The 12191-nt window shown below is 43.6% G+C and overlaps 1 protein-coding gene across 1 annotated transcript; it reads left to right on the top strand.

The window, feature by feature from the left end:
• Positions 1–4735: 4735 nt before the first annotated feature.
• BLOC1S2 (biogenesis of lysosomal organelles complex 1 subunit 2) lies at positions 4736–11902 on the top strand. The gene is made up of 5 exons (XM_066619091.1): positions 4736–4878; positions 6433–6549; positions 7474–7593; positions 9786–9890; positions 11383–11902. Exons 1-5 carry the CDS (start codon positions 4818–4820, stop codon positions 11412–11414), a joined length of 435 nt encoding a protein of 144 aa, XP_066475188.1. The 5' UTR covers positions 4736–4817; the 3' UTR covers positions 11415–11902.
• Positions 11903–12191: the final 289 nt, after the last annotated feature.

Here is a 12191-nt window from a genome sequence, read left to right as displayed (position 1 = left end):
TAAATAGGGAAGAGGAGTTACTACAGTTAAAACCCTGGCCACCCAACTACTCCAAAGGGTTAACTTACTTTCTCAGTAACTTGGTCAAAAATGCAACTTGGCCAAAAAATGCAAGACATTAAGGGCGCAATCCTAACCCCTTATGTCATTGCTTTCCAGCACTGGCATAGCAGTGCCAATGGAACGTGTGCTGCATCCTGCAGTTGGGTGTCACTCACGGCGGCCTCCTCAAAGTAAGGGAATGTTTGTTCCCTTACATCAGAGCTGCATTGCCCTTAAGTCAGTGCTGGAAAGCACTGATATAAGGGGTTAGGATTGCACCCTAAATAACATGGGGGTGAGAGAGATGCCTACTAGAATCTATCACATATCAAATTTGCTTAGCCAAATTTATTATTTGGCATACATAACAGACACACAGTTATAGTCAAAGTAATAAAAGCAAAACATTGTTTTGGACTTAATATGTGACCTCAATGACATACTAGGGATGTAGTTGCAGTACTTTCTTTATAGGAGATCCAGAACAAAAAGCAAATTATCTTGTGTTAGAAATCAAAGTCCCCCTCTTTCTTTTTGGCAGGAGGTGCAATGTAGAATTTGCTTTGTGCAATACTGCTTTGACTCCCGGGAAAACTGGAATATAAATATTTTAAACAAATAATTCAGTGGGCAACAAAAGGGAAACAAAATTGCAAATTAAGGACAACTGGTAATAACCTTGGCTGTAGCATAAACTCACCTGCGAACTAACCCAAGGGTACAATGTAATCTAAAAAGATAGTTGATATGCTCTTCTAATGAAAATTCTCCAGAAAAGTTACCTTTACAAAAAAACAACAGGTCAAACAACACAGTCTGCAGTTCCAAAAGATAGAATCTGCCCCCTATAAAGAACAAAGGGTCAGAGCAAACCCCTTCTTGTTCCTGCATGAAGAGACACATTCTATATGATTAGCAGGCATCTGGCAAAGTCAGCAAACAGCTGCTGGTTCCGTACTATCTTCAATGATCAACAATGATGATGATGATGTTAATTATAAATACAAAGTTAACAGAACATTATATTTAACTTGGACTGCAATATTGCACACACTTTCCTGGGAGTAACCCCCATTAAGCACACTAAGACTTACTTCCAAATAGATATAGGCTTATTCTGCCAAACATCTTAATACAGTATATTCCTAACTTTAATGTGATGCTGCTCTAAAGCCAGCTCTCATAAAAGCAAATTATATGCAGATGCTAACATGCAAGATTGCCATCCAAAGGGCTGGGGAGGTAGGAAAGGATATTAGCTCAGTACTAGAGCACATGCTTTGCACACATGAAATCTTAGGGTCAATCTCTGGTTACACCAGCTCAGATAGCAGACCTGCAGAAAGCAGCTGAGTCCCTACAGAGCTGAATGTACAAACACTTGATATATGTCAGGTTCTGCCACCGCATTTTAGTTCACACATGGAAACAACCTTTCATGTGCATTAAGTGTTGTGGAAGCAAATGTACATCTGATATGCATCTTTCACTTGTGTTGCAATGCTCATCCAAGTTTTGTTGACCTGGTTGGCTGTATCTTTTGTGGGTTGATCACTCTTACCCAGGATGACTAGTTCTTACAAGGCAAGTTGAATTATGTCCTATGTTCTTAAACCAACTTTTCACTAATGTTGGACAGACACTGAGGATTGGAGAATGGAATAAGTTCACCTCCAAATTTGTGCTGCCAGTATAAATGGCCTTTAAAATTGACTTCTTCTTTTTTTAATTGAGGGCAGCAAAATCAGGTGTTGAGTTTGTATTCAGGGCCACTCACAAACAAGATAGTGGTTTCTACATATTTGTAGGACTCCCTAGGCACATAAAACTGGTCAGGTTTGAAAATTAAAACAGAAGAAAAAAGAAAACCTAGCCTTAATGAGAATTGAGCACAGTCAGTGGAATGTCGAGGTGTGGGTTGGAAAAATATAACTGATGGGGACAGGGAGTGCAAACTGGCCCGCTTGAGCTAATTTGGCATTAGGATTGGGGAGATGAGATACAATATAGTATTTCATTGTAAGTCCCACATGTTTTAATAATGGGAAAACAATCTAATGTTTTAAAATGTGCAATATTTTTGTATTATTTCAATATTTTAAATTTTGTAGTTTGAATAAAAGATGCTGAATACATCTAAACTGTGTATTTATGGGGGGGGGGCTCAGTGAGAGCTTGACCCTGAACTAATTCATAGATCATAATACTTAGCATTTGTATAGTGCTTTCTGAGTGTGCCAAGCACTTCGCATATACAGTATTCTCTTGATGTGGCCCTTTCCACAACCCTGTGAGGAGTACCAGTGCAATTCTGCCCACGTCCGCTCAGAAGCAAGTCCCACTGAGTTCAATGAGATCAACTCCAAGGAAAATGTGTACACTGGGTTCCTGAGTTATGGGCATTGGAGTTACAGAAGTCCAAGTTACGGATATCTGTGTTAGCACTTTTGGCACATCCAAGTTACGGATGTCCGTGTAGGCACAGTCTGTTCATCATAGTGGTTTTGCACAGACACAAAGCACTGGGTCTTAAAAAAAAAACACAGCTGTTTGAATCTACGTGCATTCCATCTTCCAGACAAACCTCGGGAATTGAACCACTTTATATCATGGGGGCTTAGTGTATATCAGGGCTTCTCAAACTGGGGTGTCGCAACACCCCAGCCTGAGGGCCCTGGATTCTGCCCCCTTAAGGGATGGTGGCAGGGGTATGGCAGCGACACGACCCCCACTTTCACATGCTGTAGAAAGTGAAAGTGGAGCACGATCACTCCACTTTCACTTTCTGATGCTTGGGGAGCCCTGCTGTTCCGCGTAAGGTGGCCATTTTAATTGGCTGATGGTGCTTGTACTCATCCCGATGGTGTTCAAGTGCTTTTCCAGGTGCTACGGGATAGTACACAAAGCCCCTATGACTATTGGGATTACTCTTGCTTTCTTGTGCCACAATCTTTCAATTTCTATTTGGTGATTTTCTCCAGTACTTTATTTTCTACTCTACTGTCACCAGGTATTGCAGTGTCTACTATCCAGACTTTCTTATCCTTCTTATCAATAATGGTTATGTCTAGTGCGTTGAGTGGCAGATGTTTGTCAGTTTGTATTCTAAAATTCCAGAGCATTTTGGTTTCTTCATTCTCTACTACTTTTTCAATTTTGTGACTCTACCAGTTGTTACTTGAAGCCAGTTATCCTTTCAACACGTTCCAATGAATTATTGTCACAACTCTGTTGTGCCCTTCTTTGTAGTCAGTCTGCAGAATCTTCTTGCAATACCTGACCAGGTGATCCACCGTTTCATCAGCATCTTTACACAAGCGACATTTTCTGCCTGTAGATGTTTTCTCAGTTTTGGCTCTATATGTACATTGGCCTGGTCTTGGGTAGCCAAAATGAATCCCTCTGTGTCCTTCTTCAATCCACTTGTTCTTAGCCAGTGCCAGGTTTTGTTGTTGTCAGCATTTCCTGCAATGTCTTTTATGTACTGGCCATGGAGTGCTTTGCTTTGCCATTTTTCTTTCCTCGTGTTCATTTGATCTTGTTTATAAGCCAGTTTTGTTGTTATTGTATCAAAACATCTCCCAAGCTTTCCCACCTCCTTTACATGGATGATCTAAAGCAGTGGTTGTCACACATTTAGCACTGGGACCCACTTTTCAGAATGAGACTCTGTCAGGACCCACTGAAAGTGGTGTCATGACTAGAAGTGACATTATCAAGCAGGAAAATTTTAACAGTCCTACCCACACTTACCAAGGCATAAGTCCCATTTACTATCATTATTAAAAGAAAATACATAGTAGCTTGTTTAAAGTATAGGTCTGTCAACATTTCCCCAAATGCAGTTACATACCATGGTAGCATCAAGTCTAAGATATTAAAAATAAAATATTGAGATGAATGGGGACCCACCTGAAATTGGCTCGTGACCCACCTAGTGGATCCTGACCTACAGTTTGAGAAACACTGATCTAAAGCTATATGGAAAATCACCATCTGAAATAGAATCGCTGTTAAACACTGTTCAAATATACAGCCAAGATATATGGAGTTTGGTTCAAACCAGGGGTGAGCAAACTGTCAACTTCAGGGATCCTGGACCTTTAACCATTGTATAGGAGAGGGAATTTTAGCAGGTGCAACATCAGCTGTACCTGCTGAAATTCTCTCTCCTCCGCTATGGTTAAAGGTCCAGGATCCCTGAAGCTGAAAGTTAGCCCACCCCGATGTAAAGAATAGTGAAGAAGATGCCTTGAAGCTGGTTCATCATCATCATCATCCCAAACTACATGAGCCACAGGGCACAAACCTAACCCGGTCTACTCAGATGTAAGTCCTATTTTGTTCAATGGGGCTTACTCTCAGGAAAGGATTGCAGCCACAGTGTTAACTGGAGTGGAGCAATTGATACAAAGTCTCAACTGGTACAAGTATCAACCTGCCCTGCTTCAGCCTGGAGGGACAGGAGGACACTGTTCTGCCCAGTCACTGCTTCAGTAAAGTTCCAGATCCCCCTATTGGCCTTATGAGCAGCTACCACTTTTATCCCACTAAGTGGCGTCCAACGAAGCCAGGAAGTTTAGTGCCTAAGACAAAACAACCACTACTCTAAGAGTTTGTTCCACAGCCAATGAGAGACGCTCAGAACCCCCCGCGACGCATCAGTCGGCATCGCGCTCCGGCGCATGCGCAGTGCGTGTTGAAGCTTGTACTATGTTTGTGGGCACCCGGAAGTAAGCCTGTTCTGTTCTCGCTCCGGGGGGGGGGTGTTTGTCATGGCGACGGCGGCTGCGCCCCCTGAGGAGACTCCGGAGTCCCGGCAGCAAGCCGCTAAGCGTAAGAGGGGGAGGCTCTGGGCGGCTGGGCTGCGGCTTCTGTCAGGCACTCGCCCTGGCAGACCTCCTTGCCCTGTGGAAGGGCGCAGTGCTGGGGGGAGCTCGGTGGGCTTCCCATTAACCTCTCCTTGTCTGCAGCCAGGGAGGACCCGCCACAGCCTCTGGCTGTGCATGTCTGCTGGGCTGCATTCATAGCCACACTTTCCTGGAAGTAAGCCCCATTGACTGTAATGGGGCTTACTTCTGAGTAGGCACGCATAGTAATGGGCTCTAAGGCTGCCATCCTACCCACACTTTCCTGGGAGCAAACCCCATTGACTGGAATGGGGCTGACTTCTGAGTAGACAGGCATGGATTGCAATGCTATCCACACTTATCTGGGAGTAAGCCCCATTGACTATAATGGGGCTTACTTCTGAGTTGGCATGCATAGGATCGTGCTGTAAGGCTGCCATCCTATTCACACTTTCCTGGGAGTAAGCCCCATTGACTATAATGGAACTTACTTCTGAGCAAACATGGATAGGATTGGCCTCTGAGGTTGCCATCCTATCCACACTAACCTGGGAGTAAGCCCCATTGACTATAATGGGGCTTACTTCTGACCAGGCATGCATAGGATCGTGCTGTAAGGCTGCCATCTTTCCTGCAAGTAAGCCCCATTGACTATAATGGAACTTACTTCTGAATAGGCACGCATAAGACGGGGCTGTGTGTCTCCTTGTATTCAGTGGGGTTTATTCCCTTGTAAAGCTTAGGGCTGCAGCCTCAATGACTGACAACACTTTCCAGCGACCCAGTGGCAGCTTCTTTCTTGGATGCTCTGTGTTTGTGTTTGAACTCTTTGTTTGTGTAAGGCGTTATGTCAAATGTGGATACCCGCCCCACTCTCTCTTTGTAAATGTCAAGGATCACATCTAGTTTATGACAGTGTATTGATGTTTCTGCTTTTATTCTATTTTCATAAACTGTACACTTGGGAAGTAGGAACTGATGGCAGGAGTGGCCCTGCCTTCTCTGGGACTGTACTTGCTTCCTTATCTTCGTAGGAGGCAGGCACCATTCTCTCATATACTTTCTACTAACACTATTATACTGTATTCCCATTTACTTCATAAAAGCACCAAACAGTGTTCTTGATACAGTTTTCATTCTTTAACCTGTTGATATCTTAACTTGGGGGTGCAAGTGCAATATACTAGAAACCTAAATGAAAAAGATGAATTTTAAAAGTAAATAAATACAGTACCTGATTTCATTTTGTTCCCCTTCCCGCATGTGGTGTTTGGATGATTTGTTTTATTGGGAGTTTAAAGCCCTGTGAGTATGCATTGCCAGATTTGCCCATGCTCATACAGTTAAGAGGCATCCCTTATCTGAAACCAGCCCATCTAGTACTTCCCACAGGATCACAGAGGCATCTTGCTGTGCAGTACTATGCTTGTCTACTCAGAACGAAGTCTTATTATCTTCAGTGGCGCTTACTCTCAGGAAAGTGTGCATAGGATTGCAGCCTTAAAGTGCTAACATTTTTTTTCCACTTATATTTGAGTAGATGATCCTGCTGTTGAAACAGCAGAAGAAGCCACAGAACCAGCAGAGGCAGATATCAATGAACTGTGTAAGGATATGTTCAACAAAATGGCTATTTATCTAACAGGTGAACTGACAGGTAAGTTTTCAGAAAACTTAACAAAATCTCCTGTCTTTCCTCTCCCCAGAATGGCATAAGCTTTTTGTAGTGCATAAGAGTTCTCAGATCAGGGCACAGTATTTGTTTGTTTATAGCACTTATACCCTCCCTTTCCAGAAACTCGGGGCAGTGGGATGCCAGTTTGGCCCTATCCGTGTTTTCCAGTAATGCCATTATGGGCGCAATTCTAACCGACTTTCCAGCAGTGACACAGTTGTGCCAATGTGGCATGCACTGTATCCTGCAGTGGGTTGGCAGTCAAGGGGGCCTCCTCAAGTAAGGGCATGTTTGTTACCTTACCTTAGGGCTGCATTGCGGCTAGGTCAGTGCTGGAAAGTTGTTTAGGATTGAGCCCTATATCTCAAATGCATGCAGTTTGCTGGCCTGCTGTAGCCCTGTCCACTTTGAGAGGTTGCCTAGCATATTACAGCCCATTTTCTGGTAACACTTCCTTTTTTCATTGCTATCCATGAGTCCTGTGTGTATGCCTAAGACATCGATTTTCAATCTTTTTCATCTCATGGCACACTGACAAGGCATGAAAATTGTCTAGGCACACCATCAGGTTTTTGGCAATTGACAAGGCACACCATGGTGCCAGTGGGGGGCTCACATCTCCCGTTGGCCCTACTAATAAATGACCTTCTCCCAAATTCCTGTGGCACACCTGTGGACCACTTGTGGCACACCATTGTGCCATGGCACAGTGGTTGAAAATGGCTGTTAGAGGGAAACAAAAGTCTTTGCTTGAGATAAGTTTTTTGAACTCAGATTGTTAAGTCCCTTGTTTAAATAATCTTGTTGGCTAAAGACATATTGTACTTCTCTAATTAAAATTAATTGTGAAACTGTGTCCTGGAAGTAACTGACATTATTATTTTCTGTTTCTTCTCCCTTTTTAAGCTACTAGTGAAGACTATAAACTCTTGGAAAACATGAATAAACTAACTAGTTTGAAGTACCTGGAAATGAAAGATATTGCTATAAACATAAGTCGAAACTTGAAAGACTTGAATCAGAAATGTAAGTAGAGAGAGATGTTCTTTTGAAAGAGGAACGTGCTTTGATTCTAGATTGTTACATGCAAGCTTAGGATGTGTTCATACACAGCAACCATGATCCAAAGAAGCTATATACTTGGGTGTGAGAACTGGGCATGATGCAGTGAGATACAACTACTCGTATAATAAATAAATTGGACATGCAGCCAGGGCTAATCTTACATTTATTCTCCAACAGCAAAGAGGTCAGAAGCATTGTAAAATGAAAAGAGGTTTCTCTTCTCGTTTAAGGGAAAGCTATGGTGATAATTTAAAAACACACTCGTGATGGATGCAAGTATTTGTCTGCTTGTGCATATAATTTATTGAAATCATAGTCACTATCTTTGCCAACTGGTGATTCCCAATCTTGTCTTTGCGATATCTTCTAGTAGCAGTGTGGACCACAAAACAAGCCTTATGTATTTTGGCTTCCTCCATTCTTCCCTATTGCTAATGTGCTGATGATATAGAATCAAATCCATGTGTTAGGGTTTCTGATGAATAGATTCTCTTGTGTGTAGATTCCTGCACAAAGAGGGTGAGCAAAGAGGGAATTGGGAATGCGTTGTCATTTTCCTTTTATAATATGCTTATGGTTTTAAGAAAAGCATTGCAGGATGGCTGTTTATGGTATGGGCTGTCCTTTTTTTGATAATTTCACAGAGTTTCCTGAGCTGAAATTATCATAAGGCAGGGCTTTTCAAACTGGGACTTCGTGACACCCCAGCCTGTGAGCCCTGGCCTCTGCCCCCTTAAGGGGTGGGGGCAGCCTGGAGGCAGGAAGGAGGCAGCAGCGCGATCCCCAGGATCGCGCCGCCCAGGGGGGTTGCAGGGGCTTGGGTGCACTTACCTGAGCAAGATGCAGCAGGGCTCCCCATAGCAGTGAAAGTAAATGCAGAGGCAGGGCGCGATCACTCTGCATTTACTTTCACTGCTGCAGGGAGCCCTGCTGCAGGTCGTGCTGGGCTCCCCACAGCCTGGGGAGGCTGCAGGAGGCTTGGGTAAGTGCACCCAAGATCCTGCAGCCCCCCTGAGTGGCGCGATCCTGGGGCTCGTGCTGCTGCCTTCCCCCTGCCCCCGCTGCCTCCCCCCACCCACACAAGTACTTAGTGGCTCTCAAACTCTCCCAGAGAGTTTGAGAACCACTGCCGTAAGGTGTCTTAAGTTTTCTCTTTGTGCATGTAATGCAGAATTCCCATGGACATATGGCAAACTATTGATGACAGAGTGACCTTTCATAAAGTTGTTCTTCCATTACAGTAGTGTTTCCCAAAGTGTGGGTCGTGACCCCATATGCAGTGGGTCACATGTTGGGCCCTCTGGTCCACCCTTGTGCCAGTTTGGCTACAAATAGGAGCAATTTTGGAAGGTGGCCTAGCGACTCTGCTGGCTAGAATGACTTACCAGAAGCCTCTTCTGGGTTGCTGCGTCCCAGTGACTCATTCTGTTGGCCTCTACGGAGCTCAGTTTGACTGGAGGTCGCTTTCACATACTTTTGTGGGCCATTCTAAAACCCATGAAGGCTAATAAGAGTGGGTCAGCAGCCAGGAACAACCTGGAAGAGGCCTCTGGGAGCTCCAGTCAACAGCGTTGCAACCCAGGGGATGAGCTGGGTCATGGTGCTAGAAGTTTGGGAACCACTGCTTTAGAGTTGGGCAACCATTCATAGATTTGTGAGTAAATACCAGTACAAATCTGTTTAGCAGTGTTGCCAGATTTTCTTATATCAGTTGTGGTTAAAAAAAAAAAGAATCTTGAATATTTCTTCTTGCTACATTGTAGATTTAATGTTCACTGATTTTTTTTGTAGCCAGTGAATTCTATTGGGAAAGGACCATAGCTTTCCATCAGAAGATCCTAGGTTAAATCTCCAATATTTTGTGTTTGAAAGGGTCTCCAGTAGGAGGGATAGGAAGGACCATTGCTTAAGACCGTGGAGAACTATTTCCTATTGGAGCAGACACCTCTAGGCTTAATGAACTAATATTCTGACCTGGTTTAAGGCAGCTTTGTATGTTTACATGATTTTAAGGTTATGCAAATACTGCTGAATCTGTGTTCTGGTCACATTATTTGAAGATTAATGACTCAAGAGGTGATGTAAGTTGTTTACGCTCAGTTAGTAACTGATTGCTGTTTGTTTCTCTCACCCCATTCCCCCCTGTCTTGAAGATGCTGGGCTTCAGCCATATCTGGAACAAATCAATCTAATAGAAGAGCAGGTGGCCACTTTGGAACAGGCAGCCTACAAGCTGGATGCATATTCAAAGAAACTTGGTACCTACTTGTGTTATTGCTACAAGACAATGTTGTGAGAAAATTGTACACATTGGGCCCTTACCATTTTCCACCAAGGGAGTGCAATGTCCCTTATGATCACTGACTTTTTTGTCTCTGTTGATGAGACAGAGAGCAGATTTTCAAGATTTCGCACCAAGCTTTCTAAAGAAATGCAGGAAAGGACTGTCATTAAGTAATAGAGCTTGCCATGATTCAAGTTAACCCTGCAGCCAGAATAATCTACCTGTAGAGAATCTGTGGAAGCCATCTTCCACAGATCATACAAATCGATAGTAAGGCCACACCTGGAGTATTGCGTCCAGTTCTGGCCACCGCATCTCAAAAAGGACATAGTGGAAATGGAAAAGGTGCAAAAGAGAGCAACTAAGATGATTACTGGGCAGGGGCACCTTCCTTGTGAGGATCGACTACGGTGTTTGGGCCTCTTCAGCCTAGAAAAGAGGTGCCTGAGGGGGGACATGATTGAAACATACAAAATTATGCATGGGAAGGATAGAGTGGATAGAGAGATGCTCTTTTCCCTCTCACACAATATCAGAATCGGGGGACAGCCACTAAAATTGAGTGTTGGGAGAGTTAGGACAGACAAAAGAAAATATTCCTTTACTCAGCGTGTGGTTGGTCTGTGGAACTCCTTGCCACAGGATGTGGTGGCATCAGGCCTAGACGCCTTTAAAAGGGGTTTGGACAAATTTCTGGAGGAAAAATCCATTACAGGTAACAAGACATGATGTGTATGTGCAGCCTCCTGATTTTAGAAATGTCAGATGCATGTCAGATGCAAGGGAGGGCACCAGGATGCAGGTCTCTTGTTATCTGGTGTGCTCCCTGGGGCATTTGGTGGGCCACTGTGTGATACAGGAAGCTGAACTGGATGGGCCTATGGTTCTTATGTTCTTATCTAAGAGGGGTGGGTTGATCTGGGCAGTATGATTGACATCAGAAAAATAGCTTCTGTATGATTAGGCTCTGCACAGAAGAGCGAAGTGTGGCGACTTCTCGTGCCAGAACTGTGTCTCTCTGGGACAATGGCACAAGCAGTAGTGGTGTAGTGCAATCCACCTTTATGTATTTGCCATTGCGGTGTGGAGCCTATGTGAATGCAAGTTTAACAAGTAGGAAACGTATTCTGAAACTGTCAAATCTGTTTAGTAAAATTTTAGTTAAGCATGGAAACCTTGAACTTGTACATAGTGAATGTATGTTTTAAAAGTACTTATTTGTATAGCACATAGGGTATTACAAAGTTGCAACCAAAACACCATCATTGTACCCCTACTGTTTCCAAAACATTGCATGTAAAGCTTGCAGTGTAATGTCAGATTTCTGCAGACTGTTAATTCCTTCCAAGGTTGGTAAGAGAACTGAGGCTCTGACATAGATCCTGAGAACCTAATTGGAAGGGACTTCATTCTTGAAATGTTTGGCTTGCAGTAATAGTTGTGTGTGTTTGGTTTTTTTTTTACAGAAGCAAAGTACAAAAAACTGGAGAAACGATGAAAGAAGCACATTGTGTAAAGAGACTTTTCTTCTAAAATAATTGACTTTTCTTCCAAGAAGTCAGATCACATGTCACCAACTTGCTGAACTCTGCAGAAGTTGTGCTCCAAAAAATCCTCTTGACTAGAGTTATGTGGGAACTCTTGGGAGCAGAGGTAGCTTCCCTTATCTGAGGCTGAAATGTCTTTCTCTTAGAGAAAGTGGGCCTATTCCCCTTCTACTATTTTTGTTACTTGTTTTACAGAAAGCTGATACATAAGCCACGCTGACTGCTTCTGCCAGTCTGCCACGGTAGCGGTAACTAACAGTCACTGGCCTCGTTCCCTGTTGAACAAGAAATTGGTTGCTTCTGTGCTCTGTAAAGTCCTTGGCTAGTGAGCATGGAAGCAATCCAGAGTGCCATGATTGCCACTAAAATTATGTTGCCTTGCAATAATTCATTCTCCCTGCCATGCTTTTTTGAGTAATAAACAATTCCTGGGAATTAAGTCGGCCCTCGCCGTGCTCTCTGTGTAAACAAAAAATGGTCTTCAGCATAATATCGGGGCCAATTTGTGTAATCTATCTTGAGGCTTGTTTTTTCAGTCCAGACTCTCTCTCCCCTTTTAGGGAGCCCTGCTCAACTTGAAGGCACTCATGGAGAACTGGCTCTATGAAATAGCCCTAAGCCACTGGCATGGGGTGAAGGCAATGTGACCTGAGCCCTGCACGCAGCTATAAGCCCTATATCTTTCTGTGAGACTTGGGTGGACATAACTGTACCCAGGACTGCAGCAA

The sequence above is a fragment of the Tiliqua scincoides genome, chromosome 3 (assembly GCF_035046505.1).
Source record: "Tiliqua scincoides isolate rTilSci1 chromosome 3, rTilSci1.hap2, whole genome shotgun sequence".
In the NCBI taxonomy this organism is placed as follows: Eukaryota; Metazoa; Chordata; class Lepidosauria; order Squamata; family Scincidae; genus Tiliqua; species Tiliqua scincoides.
Note: the sequence above shows the minus strand (reverse complement) of the source record. Positions and strands in the feature narration are given on the sequence as shown.

Bases quoted from the DNA above. Each gene is read 5' to 3' on its own strand.
- BLOC1S2 (XM_066619091.1), top strand. From the start codon at position 4,818: ATGGCGACGGCGGCTGCGCCCCCTGAGGAGACTCCGGAGTCCCGGCAG. The intron at 4,879-6,432 runs GTAAGAGGGGGA...ATATTTGAGTAG, and splicing joins CCGGCAGCAAGCCGCTAAGC to ATGATCCTGCTGTTGAAACA. The intron at 7,594-9,785 runs GTAAGTAGAGAG...CCTGTCTTGAAG, and splicing joins GAAAGACTTGAATCAGAAAT to ATGCTGGGCTTCAGCCATAT.